General features: G+C 35.9%; 1 protein-coding gene across 1 annotated transcript in view; it reads right to left on the bottom strand.

Moving 5' to 3' along the window:
* LOC136974556 (integrin beta-PS-like) overlaps positions 1-23,851 on the bottom strand; it is a 200,173-nt gene that overhangs the window by 11,256 nt on the left and 165,066 nt on the right. The window contains exons 22-27 of the mRNA XM_067269471.1: positions 19,808-19,859; positions 18,452-18,607; positions 18,077-18,207; positions 17,870-17,942; positions 6,255-6,554; positions 2,213-2,342 (exon numbers count right to left, since the gene is read on the bottom strand). Coding sequence (XP_067125572.1) covers positions 2,213-2,342; positions 6,255-6,554; positions 17,870-17,942; positions 18,077-18,207; positions 18,452-18,607; positions 19,808-19,859 — 842 coding nt within the window. The remainder of the gene's footprint in view (positions 1-2,212; positions 2,343-6,254; positions 6,555-17,869; positions 17,943-18,076; positions 18,208-18,451; positions 18,608-19,807; positions 19,860-23,851) is intronic.

Here is a 23,851-nt window from a genome sequence, read left to right as displayed (position 1 = left end):
CAAACCATGACGTCAGACTACGGTCATCTTCTGGAGAGATAGGTTAGGTTTGTTGGACAAGCTGCGAAAGCGGCACATAGTACTAGCTGAGGGGCCATAGGCCCCAAGGTCGAGGAGCACCAGGGTGTGCAAAAAAGACTTAACTCCAACTGCAGACAATCAGTGTGCTTGTGGATCAACATCTGCCTCTGTTGAAGGTATATATGGCTGACTTGCTGGACTGCCTGTTAAACACGCAATAGGCTTAGCGGAGAGAGCGACGTGACTCCCGATCATCGCACAATCGCCAAAAAAGTATGATAAGTTTTTTATTTTTCAAATTGAATGGAGATTTTGAACATAATAAACAGCAAAAAATTTGGTTCTAGTAGAAGTTAGTATCTGTTGTTAATCATTTGTCTGCTAATCACGCGAAGTCGGTTACAAAAGAGTAGTTTCTTTTTACTCGTCTTTTAATCTGAAAATATTTTATTTTTAGAATTTACAAATATTTTAAAATATTACCAATCCCATTGTTTTTTTTAACTTTTTATTGAACAACAATTTTTTATTTTTCATCTCCGGTCCAAAAGTAGGGTATCGTTGAACTCGTCTCAGTCCCGAGTTCAGATATATACTCAAAGTCCCGAAATTCCATAGGGTGCAATCTATAGTATCCCCATTAATTGTTATTTTTACTTTAATGTTATAATTCAAATTATAGATCATATTAATTTGAATATGATCTATATTCAAATTAATGGGAAATTGCAATCATTTATTGTTGAGTCTTTATGTCAGAACCTCTAACACACACTTCTCTAATTAACAAAAAACTTTTATTTAAACAAAAAAAGAACACTACAACTTCACACATCTGGAAGAAAAAAAAGGCGGGAAGAGAAGAACAAAAGAAAAGTAGGGGGAGCTCAGCAAAAAAATTATCAGTGTTGCCACCAATCAACACATCATGAAAATGTTAATATTTTCCTTATTTTTCAACATTTATTAAAGCAACATAGGCTATGTTTTATTTTTAGATATGAATGCTTTTTAGTTCTTTTTAGTTAGAAATTCTCATTTAGTATTTCTGCTAATTATTATTTAACTAAATTGCAGAATAGCAATAATAATATTTGTTGAAAGACATAACATATTAGTACAATGTAAAACTTGTTTAATTTTGCCAAAACATTTCTCAATAAAATAATTTTAGTCCCATCACTGAGCATTATAACCCTGTGGCCGTTGGCCATATTAATGTATATTTTGTATTTTTATAAAATTATAAATTTAAGTTAGATTTTAGATTTCTTTGTTTCTCTCCATTTCCTGTTGACAAAAAAAGACTTCCTTCTTAATCACTTTACGATCTAATTGTTTTACCACCTGATGGGGAGTGATGCCTCCAGTGAAAAACAACTTTGTTAAAAAACAAAGTAATAAAAAATCAGAGAGGAGAGGAAAAGAAGAAAGAAAGAGGAGTGATCTCGGCTCTGGACGAGAAAGGTCGGGGAGCACGGGTTGTGAGTTGGAACGAGACAGGTTAGAGATCGAAGCTCGACGAGTGAGGTCAAGACGGAGAAGACCTAGTGTTATAGTAGATAAAGAACTTCCTGACGAACTGACAATCTTACTGGACAGATTTGAGTGGATTATCGTCCAAGTGAACGAGAGGTATCTACCGAAACAGAGGATAAGAGGCATCAGTAACCCCACTCAGCATCATGAAGCCCTCAGAGCAAAAATCCCGGGTATTTCCACCTTCCCCTTTTTCTGTACCTATATTCTCTCTTTCTTCAATTCTCATAGTCTGTAAGTAGGTTTAAGATAGTTAAGGACCCTTAGTAATATTAATAGTTTTATATTACATATTCTGGACTCTGTAATACCACTGCTTACACGTTGGGATCTAGTATAAAAGAACCTTGTAGCTTAGCAAATAAAGATATAGTTTTTTTTTTGTAAATTAACAAAGTGTGTTTGTTAATCATTGCTTATCATTTGCTGTCGGCTATCATAACCCCACTGCCACAGTAGTGATAGCTTTTTGTGATTGTCCAAAGCATTTAGTACTCAACATGTTTAATGCATTCAAACTGCAGAAAATGCAAAAAGCCAAAATATCCTAAAATCTGAACAACATTGTGTATATATTTAAAAAATTTGAAAAAATAAGTGTGTGGATATTTTGTGTTTTAGATTAATAATTACAAAGTTTTTATTTATTTACCTTTGACTTCATCCTGTGTTTGAATTCTGTACGAAGTGCAATTTAAACATTCTTCTTCTGTTAATACACTCGATTCAAAGAGAGTACATTCAACACAGTCTCTAATGATATTACAATGACCTTCACAAGTCTGAAATCAAAAATTAATATTTTAATGATAAAAAATACATAAATTTCAGAAAATTTTTAAGGAATGATTTTGATTATGAGATTGTATTCATTTTCATACATAATATCTTTATTATTAGCATCAAACTTAGCATCATTTTAAGTAATATTGTTTTAAAAAAATAACATTAAAAACAAATATGCTTTAGCTGCAATGCTATCTCTCAAAATTAAAACTTCTGTAGTTTTATGTAATTTTATTTTAAATGTTTATATTGATCAAATATTGTTAGTTTCTGTGAACTTAATCTTATAACAACTTTAACATTTTCAAATAGACTTATACATTTACTACACGAGAAGGTACCACATTTGGTTAATTTAATTAATATAATCTGATTTAATAATGTATTATCCTTTACAATAATATAATTTTTGAATGAAATTATATTGGGTATTCAAATGATAAGTTTGTATTGTGAAGTTTAGGGCGACAAGTACAAGGTCCAGCGAGCGGAATAGTACAAATAAATAACTAGATTTTATTCACGTGACAAAGTAATTTATTTTCGCTCTAAACAGGTTCTTTGGATCCCAACAACTACAAGTAATTACTATACACACACACACATTACAATCTATACTAACAGACAAAAGATCAACGAGCGCGACAACTATACGTGGGCCGAATCTTACAAACTAATACTTATGCTAATTATAACTAAGGAAAGAAGAGAAGATGGAAAATAGAAGTAAAAAAAAAAAAATAGAAATACCCGAGACTTTCCTGTTTTTAAAGACTTGGGTGAGATATTAGTTTGATGCTTTTCTTGGGGTGAATGTTGCACCTCGTGTCATGTGTCAGCACTCTTTTCAATTTCCTTCACTAGCTTCCTTGGGGTGAACGTAGCCTTCAATCATCTAAAATTCGATCGGGTGACTACCCTAATTCCGCCTTTATTCTTCGGAATTCGAGTACAAGTTTCCTTTTCGAAACTTAGTGGTCTTTGATTGTCATGCTAGCTATCTCGTGCCTTCCTTCTCTCCGTCCGTCCTCGTTGAGTGTTCCGACCGAAAGTGTCTTTACCCTTTGTTCATCGGCCCCAGGGCCTTGCCTCACCCTTTGTTTACGTACACCTTTCTTGGAATTGGTAATCCCACCAAAGGGATAATGAACCAGAAAGACAAAGCAAAAAAGTTCTAGAAGGAGATGAGACAAAGAATAGAAAAAAGAAAGATACTAAACTAAACTTAAATCTATATTTACAACAAAAATATACAGCGTACAGCTACATACGTCCCCCACAGAAGGATTAATTACCATAGTGCAATCTGTGGTAATTTACTTTTTTTCCCACGTAGATAGTAATCATGACGTGGGGTTGGTATGTCCTGATTTGCACCATCACTATGCGGTATGTCGTTATGATCTCTATTCCTCTGTTCTTCATGTGATTGCTGATTCCGATCCGAATTCATGGGAATGCATTGAACATACATAGGTGTTCATCATCATCATCGCTATCGCTCTCGAGATTAATGGTTCTGGTTGTTTCTCCCCTCCTCATCCTCGTCTGTCTCTTAAAGTTCAACGGAGTGTAACAGGGTTTTAAGCAATCCGTATGAACGACCGTGCGGCTGTTAGGGGAATTTCCTTCGATCTCTGCGGTGACGGGTCCCAAGAGTCGGACAATGCGAAAAGGGCCAAGATACTTGGCGGAAAACTTTCCAAACCTCCTTCCTGTTCCTTTACGGAGCAGCCACACACACTGTCCGATTACCCAATCGCTGACCTTACAGTTATTGTTAATGCGGTTATGATTACACCTATTTTTATGTCTCCCTAGCTCATAAGCTATCTCCCGGATGCATTTTAACTTCTCTCTCCACTCGTTACGGAAATTGTTACTTGTTACGTTATCCTCCATATCACTCGGGAAAGCCCATGAGAAGTGGGGGTCGAAGCCATATAAAAGAAAAGCTGGTGATTCACCTGTAGATGCGTGAGATGCATTGTTATAAGAAAACAGGGCTGGGGTACGAATATATCCCAATCCCTATTGTTCCCTCCAGATATACGAGAAATTACACCACAAATGGATTTATTGAATCTCTCGCATACGGAATTGGCACAAGGACGATAAGCGGTGGTGAGGTTATGCTTTATTTTTAGAGAATCACAAGCTTCCTGGAATACCCGCAAGGTAAAGTTACTACCGCGATCAGACACGACTACTTCAGGGCAGCCGTAATGGCAAACAACCCGTTCAAATAATGCTTCCGCAACAGCGGTTGCAGATTGATTGCTCATGGGGCAGACCTCAGCATACCTAGTAAATATATCGATGATCGAAAGAAGATACCTATTACCTCTCGGAGTGATATTAAGGGGGCCAATGATATCCATAGCGATTTTCTGAAACGGAAAATCGGCAGTTTCCGTCTCTTGGAATGGTGCACGATTACGATGCAAATTATGTTTTTGACACGTTAAGCAGGTTTTTATATAGCGCTTCACATGAGATGGGAGGTTCCTAATATGGTAATGACGATCTATGAGATCGTGGGTCTTCTCGGTTCCGAAGTGCCCGGCAAGGGGGCACTTTGGAACCGAGGGGGCACTATGGAACGCCTTTATTACCTCATCGATCATGTCCTTCCCGACGCATGTTTGCTTCCACTGCCGCAACCCATAACGCCTGGGCTTAACATGAACAAGGACCCCACCCTCCAGTTGGTACTCAAGTTGAATACCTGTATCATAGATGGGGGTACTACTGTCTCTATTTACACGATTAGATTTTAACTTACTCAGGAACTCATCTCTTTCTTGAGAATCAACCATCCGCCTCCAGAAATCGTCGCTTACAGTGTTAAGATCGTAACCTTTAGGTTTAGGGGAATTTTCCCATTCCACCGGGCATGATAGTAAATCAGCAATGGGGTTTTGTTTTCCTTTAACGTGAGAAATGCTGAGGTAATAATCAGACAGTTCCATAGACCATCGCATCAAACGTTTATTATGATTTTGCATATCCCTTAGATAAATTAGGAGTTTGTGGTCAGAATAAATTCTCAAATCATGACCTAATATAATGGGTTTGAAGTGACGTAACGCGAGGACAATGGATAAGCATTCCTTTTCAATCGTTGCATAATTTAATTCTGTGCCACAGAATTTTCTACTAAAGTACCCGATCGGAACAAAATTATTGTCTCTCAATTGGCCCAGTACAGCGCCAGGGCATTTATACAGTGAAAATGTGTGTGTTTCTACTTTCCATATGAAAGGTACAGTACATAAATATTATAAATGTGTGGAATAGTTCTAGAGTGTTCTAGAGTGAGGTGTTACACAAAAATTTAGAGGTAAGCAAAGTGTTGCTACAGAAAAACTTTAGACATTCTACTGCAGTGCTTTCTAAACTATTAAACTGAAGTAGGGAATGATGTAATATACTCACTGTCTTACAGCATTAAAAACAACTTTTGATTCAAAATTGCAAATACTTTTGATATCTTACAACTATCTTCATCAGTCAGATTTGGTTAGAGTCAAATTGAACAAGATTTTTCATATTTAAGCAGAACAAGAACATAATGGACAACTTAAAAAAAAAAATGTTTCAGTTGCATTTTTTTTTAAAAAGTTGTCCATTATGTTCTTGTTCTGTTCAAATATGAAAAATCTTGTTTGATTTGATTCCAAATCAATCAAATGAGGAAATTGTTAAGTTATCAAAAGTATTTGCAATTTTGAATAAAAAGTTGTTTTTAATGCCATAAGATAGTGAGTACTTTACATCACAACTATTTTGGCATAAAGTGTAGCTAATTTCTGTTATCTGAAGTAGGTGAAGATAGAATAGAGATAATTTATAAAAAATTTACTCTACATTGAAGTAAATAACTTTTAAAATTTAATAATACTTACATTACAGTCTTCACAGTAAAGGCCTGTATATGATCCATGTTCATCATTATGACATTTGCATTTTCCACAAATGCAATCACCATGACCACTGCAAACCAAAGGTTCACTATTTCCTATGGAAGCTATACAAGTACTCTGATCTTCAGTACAATCACAATCATCTCCAGTCCAACCAGGTTGACAAATGCACTTTCCACAACAAATTCCTCGTGAAGGTCCACCACAAATTTTGCCTTCAGAATCACGTTCACAGGAAAATGTATCACACTGACAATATTGGCCAAAAATTTCTTCGTCTCCCTTTAAAAAAAATAAATTTTTATTTACATATTTAAATGTTTGAAATATATATCTAAAAGCAAAATTTAAAATTAAATCCAATATCATTTCAATAAAATTTATATCCATTTTTACATAAATTACTCATGAAATCAAAGTCCTCTATTTATTTTTCATTTATAAACTTTTATATATTTGAAATTTATTTTAATTTAATTCAAAATTTGTTTAATATTGAAATTTAAAGATTTTGATTTCATAATTAATGCTGTGAAGCAGTGACATGCAGTGACATTTGATGATAGAGAAGCTGTGCTGACCCTGGATAGAATCATTGGAAGCATTATACAATATTTTAGTGTGTAGCATCCATGAGCTAAACCACGTGCGGTTGGAGCTCTGTAAACCACATGTATGAATGCCTGTAATCTGGCTGCTTTAAACCATTCAAATATTTTTGCTGTGGAAGCTCTCCCGTATTTGACAATACAGTGTTTCCATTGGAAATATGCATATACAGATATTCAAATATAAAAGAGCAATCTTATCATTTTTTTCACATGTAATATAGAAATTTGTAATAAGATACATAATGCGATTATAATAAAATATTAATTTTAATTAATTCAAATTACGTTAAAATATGAATATAATCGCACAATATGTACTTATACTTTAGAAAATACAAGGAAAGCAGTGCTTTCACAGCTTCCATAGATGGCATGCCACTGCTGTGAAGAGTTTAAAAATTTTTTAACTAAGCTAAAAAAAAATTAACCTCATTTTTTATATTTTAATTCTTTATGTCCTGTGGGCACAAAGAGAAAGTTTTAGCAAGCCCACAACGAGGCAACAGGATGGTGAGGGACAAGGCCTGATGTATCTGTACAGACCACCACCTGAAAATTCCAGGGCTTTTTTGACCCATTTGGGTTCATCCTGAGTCCTCCAGAGTGGTAGGCTACATCCAGATTAAAAACATTTGAATAATGAAAATTTTTCTTCATTTGATGGTTGTAGAGGTTATTTTAGTTTTGGAAAAAGCCAGAAGTCACAGGGTGCCAAATCTGGGTTATAGAGGGCTGAGTCATCTAGGTGATTTGACGTTTCACCAAAAACTGCACGAGACACGATTCATGAGCGGGCACATTGTCATGATAAAACTGCCAATCACCAGTTGCCCATAGCTGTGGCCATTTTTGTCACATTGCATATCTCAACTGACAAAGAACATTGTGGTAGTACTCCTTATTAATTATTTGGCCTGGAGGAACATGCCTATAATGGACAACACCTTCCCAATCAAAAAACAGTTAACATGGTTTTGATCTTGCTGAAACTTTGCCATGCTTTCTTCAGTTGTGGAGAACCAGATGACTTCCATCGGGATGACTGATTCTTCATTTCTGGATCATAACCACAGATCCACAATTCATCTCCACTTATGACTTTCTTGAGGAAATCTGGTTCATTGGTAGCAGTTTGAAGCAAGTCATTAGTAACTGCAACATGATGTTTCTTCTGCTTCAGTAGCAGAAGCCACAGAAAGAATTTTGTCATGACATGTTTCATGCCAAAATCCTACATCAAAATCTTAGACACAGTAGTTTTTGAAAGCCCCAGATCAGCTAATTCTTGCACTGTCAGTCACCAATCTTTGTCAATTGCAGCTCATACACATTCAACATTGTCAGGCAGTGGCACACTCAGGATTTAATCTTGGGGAAGCCGAGTTGAACAGATAAAAAATTTTTTAATGCAAATTCAATAAAATTCTCACATTATGTGACCACTAATTCATAATTAGTATAGAAATAGAAGATATGGCATAATATAAACAAAAAATGAATTTTAATTAGGAAATGAGGTCTGAAAAATTTTTTTAGTGTTTGTTTCCCTTTTTCGTTGGAGCATAATAGACTCCTTGGCTCCCCTCTGGGTGTGACAATGTTTTCACGTGTTCTGCTTGTTGCCAGCCTTCAATTCCAGAAGGTAGATTACTTCCAATAGATTCTCAGCCATCTTTGAAGTGTTTGTGCCACAATTTTATTTGCATTCATCATCACATTGTCTCAGAAAGCCTTCTGAATCATCTGAATAGTTTCCACAAAGAAATGTTCAAACTTAATGCAAAATTTGGTGCAAATTTGTTGCTCTACTTGCTTAATCATTTTGAATGTGACAGCATGCATGTGTGGCCCATTCAATGGTGTCTAGCACCCCTACTGACTAGGACAGTGAAGTCATCATTATTCACACATGCACATTCCAGTTCACTGTCCTTGGCTGCCAGGATATGTCAATGTCATGCAAACCATTCTCATTATATTAACAATAACTGGACCTTTTCTGGACAGACCTTGTATATGTGTATTTTTTATTGTTTTTATTTTATTGCACAGGTCATTACTTGAGAATGTTAACAACATTCCAAAGTTGCACCTCGTTTGAAACATTTTAGAAACCCCAGAAGGACCTGATTGAGCATATTTATATAGTTCAATAGACAGTGTGTTTATTCCCTGATTCTGGGTGTACAAATGGAAGAGTGTCAGGTGCAAAAATGATGAAAAATGAAGAAAGATATTGGGCTAGCAGATCAGATGTGAAAACTTTTTGGTCAATAAACATCTATAATTGTAATGACTGCTATGAAATTTGGACTCAGAGTGATAAGTACTAATTATTATTGCAATGAATGAGGATTCTTATGTGTAAAAATTGGATTGTAATGATCTGTTCATATACATAATCTTTATAAACAAATCGTTATTCCTTGTCTAATAATCCAGAATTCACAGAATTCTGGATTATTAGAAAAAGAAATTTATATACTTTTCATAGGGTGGTGTCTTTGTCTCATTATATTCTCCTACTCATCAAAATGCAATTCAACCAAATGTTTCAAAACAAAATACAGCAAATGTACTGAATTGCTTTCAGAATGACACTATTTACAGGAATTTAACTGAGCATAAATAATATTGAAAGAGGATTTGTTTCTAAACTTTTATGTCAGGAAAAGACAAGTGTGTGTTTGATAATTGTTTTTCTTTAAAACACACATAGGAAAGTTAACACAAATGATATAAAGTATGTACTGACAGGAAACAAAAAATAATAAAAGATAAAGAAAAGTCAATTATATCATCTTTTAACTATTTGTAAAATCTGTTTCTATAATAAAAGAAGGATTAAAGATGTAAATCCACATCAAGATAATCTATTTTTCACTTAATAAGTGTGTTTTCAGTGATAAAAATTTGAATGATAATTCTATTTCCATTTTCCTGATGATGATAATATGATAGTGTCAAGAATATATACAATTAAAGTGTGATATTTGAATAAATTTTGGTTTTTGGTACTGAAGACTTTTTTTCATTACACAAAAATAAACTAAGAGAATTAGTTAACAATAAGCATTTTGGGTGAACTCAAAAGTTTTAATCATATATCTTGAAATAGATTTTTTTAAATTTATGTAAACATCATATCAATTTTTTTAATACAGTGGGTGATTGGTTAACGAATATAATCCATTCCAAGACTTTGTTCGCTATCCGAATTGTTCGTTAACCAATTATCGATTTACCATGGATTTTTGTGGGAATTTGATTAATTTGTTCTGGAAACCCCAAAAAATAAATAAAAATTATATACCGTATATCTCGGCAGATAAGACAACATATAAAAAAGCCCCCAAAATCCGGGGTTGTCTTATAGGACAGATACAAAAAAAAAATTAGATTGAAATTTATATAAATTAAAACAGTTATAAAAAAACAGACAAACCGTAATTATTTACTAGTAGAGAGTAGGATATGTGCACAAAATAAAATAGCCCATATGACGTTTTTGTGAAAAGTCAAGGTCATTCATTACCTGAATGCCAAATCAGTGTGAATGTTTGCAACAATTGCAAGGTAGTGCTGCCAGATGCAAGAAAATGAAATTTGTTCATTCGAAAATTACAAATAGGACATAATTCCATATATGCTATACAGTATTATTATTCAGATGATGATTGCTGATCTAAACTAAATTCATAGGCCGTTGACAGTTTGGAGATCGTCTTATAGGACAGATATATGCTAAAACTATAAAACTTTGATGAAAATTTATACCTTGTCTTATCTGCCAAGATATACGGTACTTTCTTACTATGTTTATTTACATGTAATAAGTAACTAAAAGCAATCTCTTCATTTTTTTTATAGATGGCACATCTTTGTTTCTTAGATGCAATTTTCGTTATTCCTTTAGCTGCTTGAGTCTTCTTGATTATATCTTTCTTAGCTAAGATTGTGCCTACTGTAGACCTGTTCAAGCCATACTGCCTAGCACCATCAGACATCTTCAGTCCACTCTCTACCTTGGCCCCCTCGATGTGGGTTCCTGTCCGTGGTGAGGGGACCTCCCAGAGATGGTTTAGAAACTCCTTTTTACCATCCCTGGGATCTGAACGCCCACCCACGTGTTTGCCGTGCGTGGTGTCCCGTATGCCGGAAAGGGGGATCCTGGTAGTTGAGGGGCAACATAACGTCCCCAACACACTGCTTTGGCCCCTGCTTCGGATAAACGGGAGGCTCAAATCAGGCTCCGTTTGAGTCAATCGGCTGGTCGGTGAGTCATTCTTGACCTCGGCTGGGAGTCAACCGATCGATGCAGACCGGGCGGACACGTCAGGCAAGATGTGCTCTTCTTGACTGCATTGTGAGGGTATAGCTCCTGGGAAACCCTGGTGTGACGGTCTATGGGAGTCTCCCATGTGACGGCATCCCCTTGTTGGACCCCATGGTGGGTGGGGTCACTAGGAGCTGAATAGTTATTTTTAAACATGGATTCATCAAAAGCAAAAACCACAAGCACCATTGCATCACAACCAAAGGAGGTCAGTTCCTCCAACCAACCAATTTATCTCATAGTACATAGTACTACTGAAAAACCGATGTCTAAGTGTTCCCCTTTCCTAATTCAAAAGTTGTTTGAATCAACTATTGGACATTTAAAGAAAATACAAAAATTGAGGTCAGGGGACCTACTGATAGAAGCAGCCTCCTCTCAACAGTCAGCAAAGCTTTTGAAAATGACATCTCTAGGAGACATAACAGTCACCATCACACCACACGCAAGTTTGAACTCATCACGTGGTGTGATATCTGAGGTCGATCTGATGTCTGAAGATGAATCAGATATCCAGATCGGTCTTTCAGATCAAGGTGTCACTGCTGTCCGACGCATTTCCATTCGTCGTGATGGCAAGTTGATACCAACTAAACATCTCATTCTCACTTTTGGAAAGCCAACATTACCATCATTTGTTACTGCAGGATATCTGCGCTGTCCAGTTCGACCATATGTTCCAAACCCACTGCGCTGCTTCAAATGCCAGCGGTTTGGACATTCTCAAACATCCTGCAGAGGAAAGAGCGTATGTGCACAGTGTGGAAGTGAAGGTCACCAGAGTGCTGAGTGTACCAATACTCCATGCTGTGTGAATTGCAAAGATGCCCATCCTGCCTACTCCCGGAAATGCCCTGCATGGCAGAGAGAGAAAGAAATCCAACGAGTGAAAACAGTTAGCAACATACCTTACCCAGAGGCTCGGCGCATGGTCACTTCAAGTGCACCATTGAAACAGAAGACATTCGCAGCTGTTTTGAAATCCACAAAGACATGTGCAGTTCAAACGAATATTTCAGTTTCTCCGAAAGAATCTCTTACTTGCCATGCGAAATGTCTACTGATCCCATCAAAAGAAACACAAGAAAAAGAGAATTTAAAAGCAAAAGCACCCCTACCTAAAACAGGGGTCACAACAAGAAACCTGGGTTCTAAGAAGGCAAGTAAGAACCCACTAAACAAACAGAGAGTGAAAGCAGCTCTCTCTAAATCTAAAAAATCAGAGGCTCAATCTATGAGTGAGTTCTCTGATATCTCTGATGAAGAGAATAATATGGAGGTGCCACAACCAACCTCACCTCCAAAAGGAAAATCCTCTGTGAAATTGAAGAGGGACACTTTTGCGAAGAATGCTGCCTCAAACACATAATGGATAACAAAATAATCCAATGGAACTGTCGTGGTTTCCGCAACAACTTTTCTGACATTAAACACTTGACATTATCTACCTCATCTCTCTGTGTGGCACTCCAGGAAACCCATCTGAAACCTGGAGAAAATATTTCTTTAAAAGGATTCAATCTTTATCGTAAGGATGACGATAGCCACAACCGTGCCAGCGGAGGTGTGGCTATACTGGTTTCAAACCGCATCCCGTCCTTACCGGTACAAATAACAACAGAGCTGCAAGCTGTGGCAGTCAGAATTTCAGTTGGCGTTACTGTCACAGTTTGTTCCATATACTTGCCACCAGATGTCAGAATCGATGAAGATGAATTGGATGCCTTGGTTGAACAACTGCCGACTCCATTCCTTTTACTCGGTGATTTCAATGGCCACAACCCAATGTGGGGCAGTCCCGACATAAACCGTCGAGGCAGGGCCATTGAGAGATTTATAGGCAATCACCAACTGTATTTATTTAATACTGGAGAAGTGACATACTTCCACGCCCCAACAAGAACATTTACTGCCATTGATTTGACATTAGCTAGTCCAAATCTGTTTTCAGCGTTTACATGGAAGGTTGGATGTAATCCACTTTCCAGCGACCACTTCCCAATATTTTTAGAATATCGAGGCAGAGAAAGCTGTGAAACAGCCCGTCCACCACGCTGGAAATTTGAAACGGCAGATTGGCCTACATTTTCCTCTTTGGCTAACATCACTGAGGAAATGGTCAATACTGCCGATATCAATGATGCAGTAGAAGTTGTCACATCGAGTATTATTCAGGCAGCCGAAAAAACAATGGGGAAAACGTCAACCAGATATCCAAAACATCCGAAACCATGGTGGGATCAGAATTGTGAGGTAGCATTTAAAAAACAAAAGAAAGCATGGGGGATCTTCAGAAGATACCCCACTGCTGAGAATTTGATAGCTTTTAAAAAAGCAAAGGCAAATGCCAGAAAAATAAGGAGGCAAAGCCAAAGGGATTCTTGGAGGAAGTATGTATCTAGCATAACATCTTCCACCAGCTCAAAAGCGGTCTGGGATAAAATCCATAAAATTAACGGGAAATATGCTTCTCACTCTCTGTCCATGCTGGAAAATAATGGCACAATAATCAGTGACATAAAAGGTATTGCTGATTGTTTGGGTGAAACATTTTCGTCCTCATCCAGCAATATTATGTATACAAAGGATTTTCAGGCTTACAAAGTGCAATCTGAAAAACAATATCTAAACTTCCACTCTCCATCTAATGAGGAATATAATGTGCCATTCAGCAGAATAGAACTATGTACAGCAATCTCTCGCTCGGGGAATACTGCTGTAGGCCCGGATAAAATCCACTACAGCATGATTAAAAATCTATCAGACAATTCCCTCAGTAATCTTCTGAATCTGTTTAACAGAATATGGACAGAACATACTTTTCCAGACTCTTGGAGGCTATCTATCATCATTCCCATACCCAAGCCAGGTAAAGACCACAAGAATCCCTCTAATTATAGACCAATTTCTCTGACTAGTTGTCTCTGCAAACTTTTCGAGAGAATGGTAAACAGACGCCTGATGTTCCTCTTAGAGGAAAAGAACTACTTTTCACCACATCAGAGTGGATTCCGTAGGAACAGAAGTACCACAGACAATTTAGTAATTCTTGAAACATCTATACGCGAAGCGTTTGTTAGACGGCAGCACTTAGTGTCTGTGTTTTTTGATATAGAGAAGGCCTACGATCGCTGCTGGCGATACGGTATACTCCGTGATCTGCACAAATTCGGATTGCGGGGTAATTTGCCAATTTTTATAAAAAACTTCCTGCAGAATCGTAGATTCCAAGTCAGGATGGGCAACACTTTTTCTAGGCCTTTCACACAAGAAGAAGGTGTTCCTCAAGGTTGTATTTTGAGTGTGACTCTGTTCCTAGTAAAAATTAACAGCATAGCTAAGTGTCTTCCTCCCAGTGTGAAACACACTCTGTATGTGGATGACTTTCAGATCTCCTGCCAGTCTAGTAACATGGGTTTCATCGAGAGACAGCTGCAAACCTCGCTAAACCGCATAGACAATTGGTCCAAGATCAATGGTTTTACTTTTAATGCAGAGAAGACCTCCTGTATCCACTTTTGCCGAAGGCGTGGTTTGCACCTGGACCCGGAAATTCACCTAAATGGGGTTAAAATCCCAATAGTCAATGAGGCAAAGTTTTTGGGTGTTGTGTTTGACCAAAAACTGACGTTCTTATCACACTTGCGCAATTTGAAGAGTAGATGTTTAAAATCTCTGAACCTTTTAAAGGTACTGTGCTGCTCATCCTGGGGAGCAGACAAATGTTTGATGCTTAGGATATATAGAGCCCTCGTTCGCTCTAAGCTGGACTATGGAAGCGTTGTCTATGGCTCTACGCGAGAATCTACTCTTCGGATGCTGGATCCAATCCACCATCAAGCATTGCGTTTGTGCACTGGTGCATTTCGAACTTCTCCTGTTCAAAGTTTGTACGTGGATGCTTATGAGCCTCCACTATCTCTCAGGAGAGAGCAGTTGTCTCTGTTCTATTATATTAAGCAGAAATCTCAGATTAAATCTTCAGTTGATTGTATAGTATCAGATACTCAGCTGATAAGATTATTTGCAGCCCGCCCAAGTAGTGTCCCTACATTCAGCATAAGAATGGAGAATGTCAGCAGCACGATTGACCTGGATATGGGCAACATTTCACAGCCTGAGCTTTATAGTATATCACCTTGGTCAACCCCTGTGATAAATGTCGATCTTAGCTTAAAGCAATTTCCTAAGGAATCCACTTCAGATTACATGTATAGACAGTACTTTGCTGAAATTCGACATCGTGACAGGAATTTAATTCCTATATACACTGATGGGTCTAAATCGGATGATTACGTTGGGTCAGCCTTTGTCTGTCAGAATGAAATTGTGGCAGAACAAATCGCACCAAATTCCTCCATTTTTACTGCGGAGTTGCAGGCTATTTATTTAGCCCTAAAGTATATAAATAGGAAAGGTCATCGTTGCTGCGTGATTTACACTGACTCAGTTAGTGCACTTCAGGCTTTGATCTCGTATGAACCTAGTTTTCACTCCATAGTGATTAAAATTCGTAAGCTGATTTGCCATCTTTTTGCGAGGAATTTCTCTATAAAATTTTGTTGGGTCCCAGGCCATGTAGGTATAAGAGGGAATGAAGAAGCTGACGCAGCTGCAAAGTCAGCAAGTCCTTCTCAGCATACAATGCATATTGAAGGAGGTGACTTGAAGCTAGTTGTTAAAAAACGACTAGAGGAGAGATGGCAAAATGTGTGGAACGCACAAGTCCACAATAAACTACACGAGATCAAACCTGTGATAGAAAATTGGACACAGAAGAAACCTTATGACAGGAGATCTGAGGTCATTCTTACTCGTTTGAGAATTGGACATACTCGACTGACTCATCAATACCTTTTGAAGGGTGATGACCAGCCTGTATGTCAGTATTGCAACTGTAATGTAAGTGTTAAGCACATACTGAGCAATTGCATCGCCTCTGAACGGATTCGTAGGCAGCATTTTGGAAATGCAAGTTTTAAAGAGATTTTGGGCCAGAGGCCAAATGTTGATAAATTATTGAACTTTCTAAAAGTTACAAATATTTATAAAGAAATTTAATTATTTATTTATTTATATCCATATACATGTTGTTGTTATACACAGTTTAACTGTTGTATATTTTTGTTATTGGTTTCTTGTTTTTTGTTTTGTTCATTTTTATTGTTATTTATGTACATATATATACCGTATGTTGTGGCGCAGCTTGGCCTATGTGGCCCTTGTGCCAATAAACTTTAACCAACCAACCAACCTCTACCTTGGCTATTATCACATGCTTGGTTTCTAAGGTGAGCACGGTTCTTGACACTTGACTCTTTTTCAGCTTCATAATATTATCAATTGTCTTTATTATCAATATTGTTTTTTTGAAATAAGAGTTCAGAAAAGCACTCACAAAAATTCAGTGAACAGAAATCAACTAGTGTGAAGTTTGCCGATTGGAGTGAGAAGTTGTCTCGACAGCCGAGTGGTCAATTGGTCGGGTGGGCGCAGCAAGACTCACTGAGACAGGTTTACCATCAATAACTGTTTAATAAACATAGAAATTTCCTTACAATTTGCTCTTGTTTGATGAGGTAGAACCACACAAAGCGTGAGAATAATTGTCCAAAAAGAGTTCGACAAATGTTCGTGTCTATGTGACTTGTAGTTCGACACAGACGGCGAAATATTCATAGGCCCCGGGGCGTATAGCACGTCTTTCGGCTGCTTCTCTCCGGGCGAACCGACAATCTGGAGATAGCTAGGAGACTGTAATTGACGATGCTTCCTCCGGGTCCGAAAGGGTTCCTTTATTCCAATGTTTCGAGAGCACACACGACCAAGAGAGGAAACTCACGCATCCAAGAACCAAAAATGTCCTTGAAAACGATGGTTTTATAATGTTTTTCCCCCAAGTTGCCTCTCCATTGATCTCTCATTGTCACTTGGTGCCAATTCAAAACCCGATGGAAGGAGCGGGAGAGGTCGACGTTGCGACTGAATATGATTCCTCTCTCGTCGCGTGTTCCTCGACTTTATTCCTTTCCATTGTTTTAAATATTTCAAAAAAAACTTCCATTGTGTAATTTAGATCTTTAATTTCGTCCCTTTGCGTTGTAAAGGGAGATTTTTAAGATCTTGTTAACACCTCCATTTGGACCTCCCAGTCAACCCCCGTTCGGGTCCTCACACTAGTGCACTAAAGAATTATGTAAATGTGAGGCCCGAATTAAATTTGAAATTTTGGTGTTAAACCATTAACGAATATCTGATAGGACAGTTAAACTCTCAACTTTAGAAAATAAAAACCGACACAAAACTTAACAAGTGCCCAACAGTCTTGAAAAGACTATAAAAATTATTTGTCGGAAAGGTAAACAAAAAGCTGGAATTACAATGGAGAGTTTTAAAGTTTGGAGGAATAATATCTGATTAGTATCGGGTTGAGCATCTCCCACACTCTGAAATGTTTAGAATTATTACCTGGAGACAAGAAAAAACCAATCAGTATTCGTTATTTTATGTCACTTCTTTTTGTGTTTGTTCTGTGAAGTGTTCATTGTCCGAACATAAAAATCTTTCATGAAAGTGTTCGTTATCCAATTTGTTCACTGTCCAAACTGTTCATTAACCAATCACCCTCTGTATATTCATTTGATACTTACAGGACCAGCATAACAATCACATTCTCCACAAATACATTCGCCTCTTCCTGAACACAATTCTGAAGTATTTGTTCTGTTTTGAAAATAAATTTATATAATTAATAACTAACATCTTCCATTAGAAATCATATAAATAAATTCATAAAATTTATCATCAAGATGCATAAAATCTTAAGTTTGAAATTGATTTATTTTTAACAAACTTACTGTTGACACTGAAATAATTTGCTATGCTGAATTTCATCACATTCACATTCTTTACCATAGTGATTTTTTTCACAAGTACATATACCACATTCAAAAGTTCCGGCATATGAACAATTTTCACTTTTCACAATCTAAAATAATAAAACATTAATCATTAATTCATGTTATTTTATTATCTCTAAATTACAATAGTATAAAATTAACTGCTTTTGAAGATAAGATGAAAAAAGTTCTAAGACTGAATCTTAAAATAGTTACAGAAGTAAAAAAATGCTTCCTCCTTATTTAGTTTTCATGGAAAAGTATGGATTGTCCTCATCCATGAAAAAATGTGATTAATAAGTGAATCAGCATATAAATTACAAAATTAGATACCTCATTTTCTGGTTTTTCACAATCACATTCACATAACATGTCAACATCAACTTGCAAATATTCCTGTAAGCCAATTGGCGAAATCTCAACATTGGTTTTCCACAAACTTGAATTTTGTGGGCATGAAAGCAATTCCACTGTTATATCAAAATCAACCTGAAACATTTTATAAAAAATAATTAAACATTTTTATCAATAGATTTTTAGTTTTAGTATATCTTAATTATAGGAATGTTAAAGGCAATTTTCAAAATTTTCTATATTACATAATTTGAGAACTGTCAAACATAAATTCATATTTATCACTATTCTTAATACTGTATCTATCTCAACTCCATGCAATATTTTAAAATGATTTTATATGTATTTTAAATTTAATTTTACACTTAGAGTATTAGATAACTTTTTATTTTAAATAAGCAAAGATAGGTTTACATTGACAAACAAACCATTACAAAATATATACAAATGACTAGTTCATTAGAATTTGAAAATATTTCAACTTTTGATGAACTTCAGTTAATTCCACCACTCAATCATGTCTTAACTTAGTTTGTGTCACAAAGTATGATACAAACAATATTTTGTTTTGTTCACTCTGTTGCAGAAGCAAACTACATCTCACAGAAGGGCACAATGAGACCCACAGGAAGTGTGTAAGTATATAAAAACAGACAAATGAAAGGAAGAGCCATTTTTGTTTCTGGATGCAGAAGAAATAATGCGTATGGAGTCATACTTTCAACTAGTTGTCAATAAATTGTGTGTGATATTTGTAATTTCTTCACCAGAGTGTATATAGAATAAAAATTAAAAAATATCATGTCAGATTATATATTAGGTTTTATAATTTTTGAACCCAACAATTCATAGTGGTTTGAATGACAGTTAGAACCAAGCTTAAAGAAAAATCATTTTGAAATACAGTAAAGCATCGTTTATCCGAATCAATTGGGGACTGGGGTTGTTCGGATAACTGATTTTTTCAGATAACCAATTATGTACGAAAAATATATTAACCTATCCAATGTTGAAAATTTCCTCCGTTGCGTATCACTTTGTGTTGAATTTTTCTCCGTTGCATGTCGTTTTGTGTTGAATTTTCGTCGATTTTAAGCCCAACAAAAATTTTTATAATAATAATCGATGCTATTGTATCATTAAAAATTATTAATTTATTTTGTACAAACAAAATAAATATATTGAAAAATATAAAAACAAAAAAATTATACTTTAGAAGTTAATCTAGTATCAAAAACGTTTGATTCAGCACGACACAGTCCGACTGGAAAGCTTTTGGTTAACTGGCTTTCGGATAAATGATGCTCTACTGTATGGTATAAAATATTAACTTACTGTTGTGCCCACAGTCATATTTTCACAAACATTTGTCTCTTTTGCATTATCTCTAAAAGGATAACAAAACATTAATATAAAACTATAGAAAACTATAAAACGTAATGAGATACATACAAAGTCAAATACAATGGAGTTCAAACTCTTGTGTATGCACATATTGCTAACATTAGACTTGCACAGATGAATAATGATGTAAAAATTGGAAAAATATTACAGTAAGCAAACAATTAACATTTTTAAGTTATTTCCAAGTTTTATTTTTTGGCATGCACTCTAAATGCTTAAAATCATTAATTGGATCCAAATCAGAAATCTACAAAACTGAAAAGTTGTAAGTTAATATCTAAATGTTAAAATTTTGTCACTTCCCATATTCTTAAATTAATTCAGCAATTCTATGAAGCATTAATTCTGCTAATCCACAGTTTTTCTAATGACTTCTGACCCATTCTGCCAGAAGGGTTAGAGTTTATGCTGATTCACTTCACTCTTTAAATACTGCTTAATATTCTTGATTGAGGCCATGTCAGAGATTCTAGAAGACCATGGAAGAACATGAACATAGTGTTTTCAAAACTAAAACTTTATAGGAATCCTAACCATAAACTCCTAGTAACCCCTATATAAACCTTCAGCCATTTGAGATCAGAATATGAACTCTTTTGTATTTGACTTTGTATAAACTAGTGTAATATAAATCTTAGTTGTCTATGTACAATAGAAAATAAAATATACATATTTTCTTCTTTCATTTCACAGTTTTTGAAAACTGCTACAAACTGATATTATTTGTTTACAACAAGTTGTAGACTGTCTACAACTTGGAAGATAGAACTGTGGCTTTATTAAGCGTTATTATTTATTTTTCTTTATTTTTCTTATACCACCTTCCTGCGGTAAAACTGTACTTCTGGCTTCTGTTTCCCTAACCACACTGTAGTTAGTTGACCCATGTGGTCCGAACTGTTATAAAACAAAAGGGGGTGACACCCGATCTGTTGAGGGGTTACTGGCAGAGGAGGGAGGGAGAATCGAATGGGAATAAAGAACACACTTTTTGGGAAGAGAGGAAAGCAGGACGAAGGATACATGAGGATGAGTACGTAAAGAAGACAATTATTAAGGAACGGATCTGAGGTTTTCTTTTATTATTGCCAGTCACCCCTTTGAACTTTTCATTCTGTACAATTCCTATAATTCTATGACTCTTATATCTTACTCTAAATTTTGGGCCTGATATTAGTATAATTTAGTTAAGTTAAACCTAAGCTATAGTAAGCTCTTTGTTTGTTGGTACTTGGGAACCCGTCAGTTGTATTGTAACGACTGGTCCCAGTTAATTTGAATATCGTAGTTTGTAAGCGTGAATATTTGTATATTCAGGATTTGGAATAATTTTTGAAACCATTAAATTTTTATCAACGCCAAGCAATTCTCTGGATGCTGCAGGACGATATAACAGACTTTTGTTTGAGAAGAGAATCCACTTGCATCTGGGAACAATTGATCATCAAGTCCAGAGACCTTTGTGGATGTTGAAAAAGGTTAAGGAAATAACCTGTATCTGAGGTTATTTTGGTGTTTTCTTTATTAATTGTCAGGTATCAATTTGTACTGCGATCCACTAGTAACAACAGACAATGGAATACGCTAGCAACGATAAGTGTGTATTAATGGATGCCAACATGTGATTGTCACTGTAAATATTGTAAATATCTTTGTTAGTTTAAGTATCATTGTTATTCCTAGTAATAAGTATATTAGAGTTATAGGGTGTTAAGCCCCTAGTGAGTGTTACGCTAGTGCCAATGGAAGAAAGGTTAAATCTGTGTGCTGTACATGAACGTCAGTATCATAAAGTGATTGTTTAAAATTGCTTAGCATGTGATCTATTTTTTTTTGTGCAGCCCTTAGTATCCTTATCCAACACTAAGTCTGAATCTCTCAGTGATTCCAAGACACTATAACAGAGAAACCTGTCATCATAGAAAAATCAGCTAGGCCCAGATGTTTCAAGAACATGAATATCAGAAAGCTTCCCGTGATAGGGAAATCAAACAGAAAGGCGTGGATAATGGCAGATTTGACGGAAGAATGGCTCAAAAGATTTAATGATAAGAGTCAGAATTGCCCTATTCTTCTGTTCTTGGACAATGCAACATGCCACCCTCATAATGAATTGTCAAACATGTGTCTTGCATGGTTTCCTGCTGGAACAAAATGCGTCATGTAGCCCTTAGACTTGTGTGTGATAAAATGCATCAAGCTAAACTATCACCAACTGGTTTTGCAATTGGTCGTTACAAAGATAGAATTCAGTTCATATGTAGCTGAGATTGCCCAATAAATACTTGTACTGGATGCAACACCGTGGATAGCAGAAACACTCAGGACAGTGCCACCAGCAACAATCAAATCTTACTTTTGAAAAGCAAAAGTAAGATTTGATTGTTGCTTGCAAGTAAGTAATCATTCTATAAAATGAGGAGGAGGAAGTGTCTAAAATTAGCAATGAAGATGGTGTCAGCATCAGAACACTGCAAGAAATCATGCTAACTTTGGGAATATCCATGCTGAAGATTATGTAAGAACTGATAGTGAAGTTGAAACTGAAAATGATTTAGAGAACATAGTGCATATTGTGAATGATCATTAGCATCAAGAAGACAAAGATAAAGAGATGGAGACTGATGCTGATGTGGCTCCTTGCACAGAATTGAGTCTGAAAACTTACAGTGCCATCATGCTCTGAAGCACAACACAGAGCATCAAGACTTTGCTCATAGTCAAAATGACTCAGAGCTGCTTCATCTGGCTGGTAAAGCAAAAATTATAGCTGAAGAGCAAGTTTACAAGAGAAGTTTATTGCAGAATGCTTTACTTGACTGCTACTTCAAACCCTAAATATCCTATCTGCATTAAGAGGAATGTACAAAATTTTGTTATTGTAATAAAGCAGTGTTTTGCATGTCTTTCATAAAGCAATTTAATCTCTCCTCACCTCTAAGATAAGCAAGACATTTCATTTTGTGTAGTAGATAACCTGTATACAGTGGAACCTGTCTACTATGATCACTTGGTTCAGTGGATTCCATCATAGACAGATTTGACTGTAACTAGACTGTCTGAACACAAGCAAAATTTTAACAGTGGAAAAATCAAGTTTTTACACACACCAATATCTCTGTTGAATAAAACAATTCAGAATAATTATCAAGCCTCCTGTCTGTTGTAAGTAAATTTTAGAACAAAACTGAAGAAAGACAAGTAACAGAGGCCCCATCTCAGAGACCTCTGTGAATTCATTACACACCAGCTTGACCAGGATGTCATTTCTTCTTTTCTGTCAAACATCACATAGCATAATATAGGAGATACATCAATGACATACTCATTATATGGAAGAACAGATCACAAGCAGAGGCATTTCTACAATGCATAAATGATAAGCCATATGGGTTAAAAGTTGATTAAACAAGTGAAAGAGAGGTATTATTTCCTAGATCTATTTATTTATTTGGAATGAGGTATTATTCAAACCACTGTACACCACAAACCTGAATTTGAGCCAATTTATATTCCAGCAGATTCCCATGATCTGTAATGTTATAAAATGACTGCATTCACAGTGAGAGCAAATACCCACTGCACCAGCAGGTGGACATGCAACTTGAGATATACAGTATTAAGAACATAGCGATCAATCACAGATTTCTTAGTGACTCGTTGAGAACATTAATAGTAAACTTGTGGCTAAAGGTCAGGAACAATGTGATACAGCATAACCAGAGGAGAATAAGAAGAAAGACTGCTTAGTAGTATAACATAATCTCATTTTAACTCCTATATATAACCAGATAAGACATAGATAGCATCACATACAAGCAAAATTCAACCATTTTCACTTTACTAAGCAATGTGAAAAACCTGTTAAATAAGGATTATATAAAGAATATATGCCATTCCCCTTAGGGATGACAGGTCTGAAAGAGTTCTGATCTGTTTCAGCTCTACCAAACGATTGCTATCCAAACATCTTAA

The sequence above is a fragment of the Centruroides vittatus genome, unplaced genomic scaffold (genome assembly GCF_030686945.1).
Source record: "Centruroides vittatus isolate TY-2023 unplaced genomic scaffold, ASM3068694v2 contig_350, whole genome shotgun sequence".
NCBI classification, from domain to species: Eukaryota; Metazoa; Arthropoda; class Arachnida; order Scorpiones; family Buthidae; genus Centruroides; species Centruroides vittatus.
This window is presented reverse-complemented; position numbering and strand designations above follow the sequence as displayed.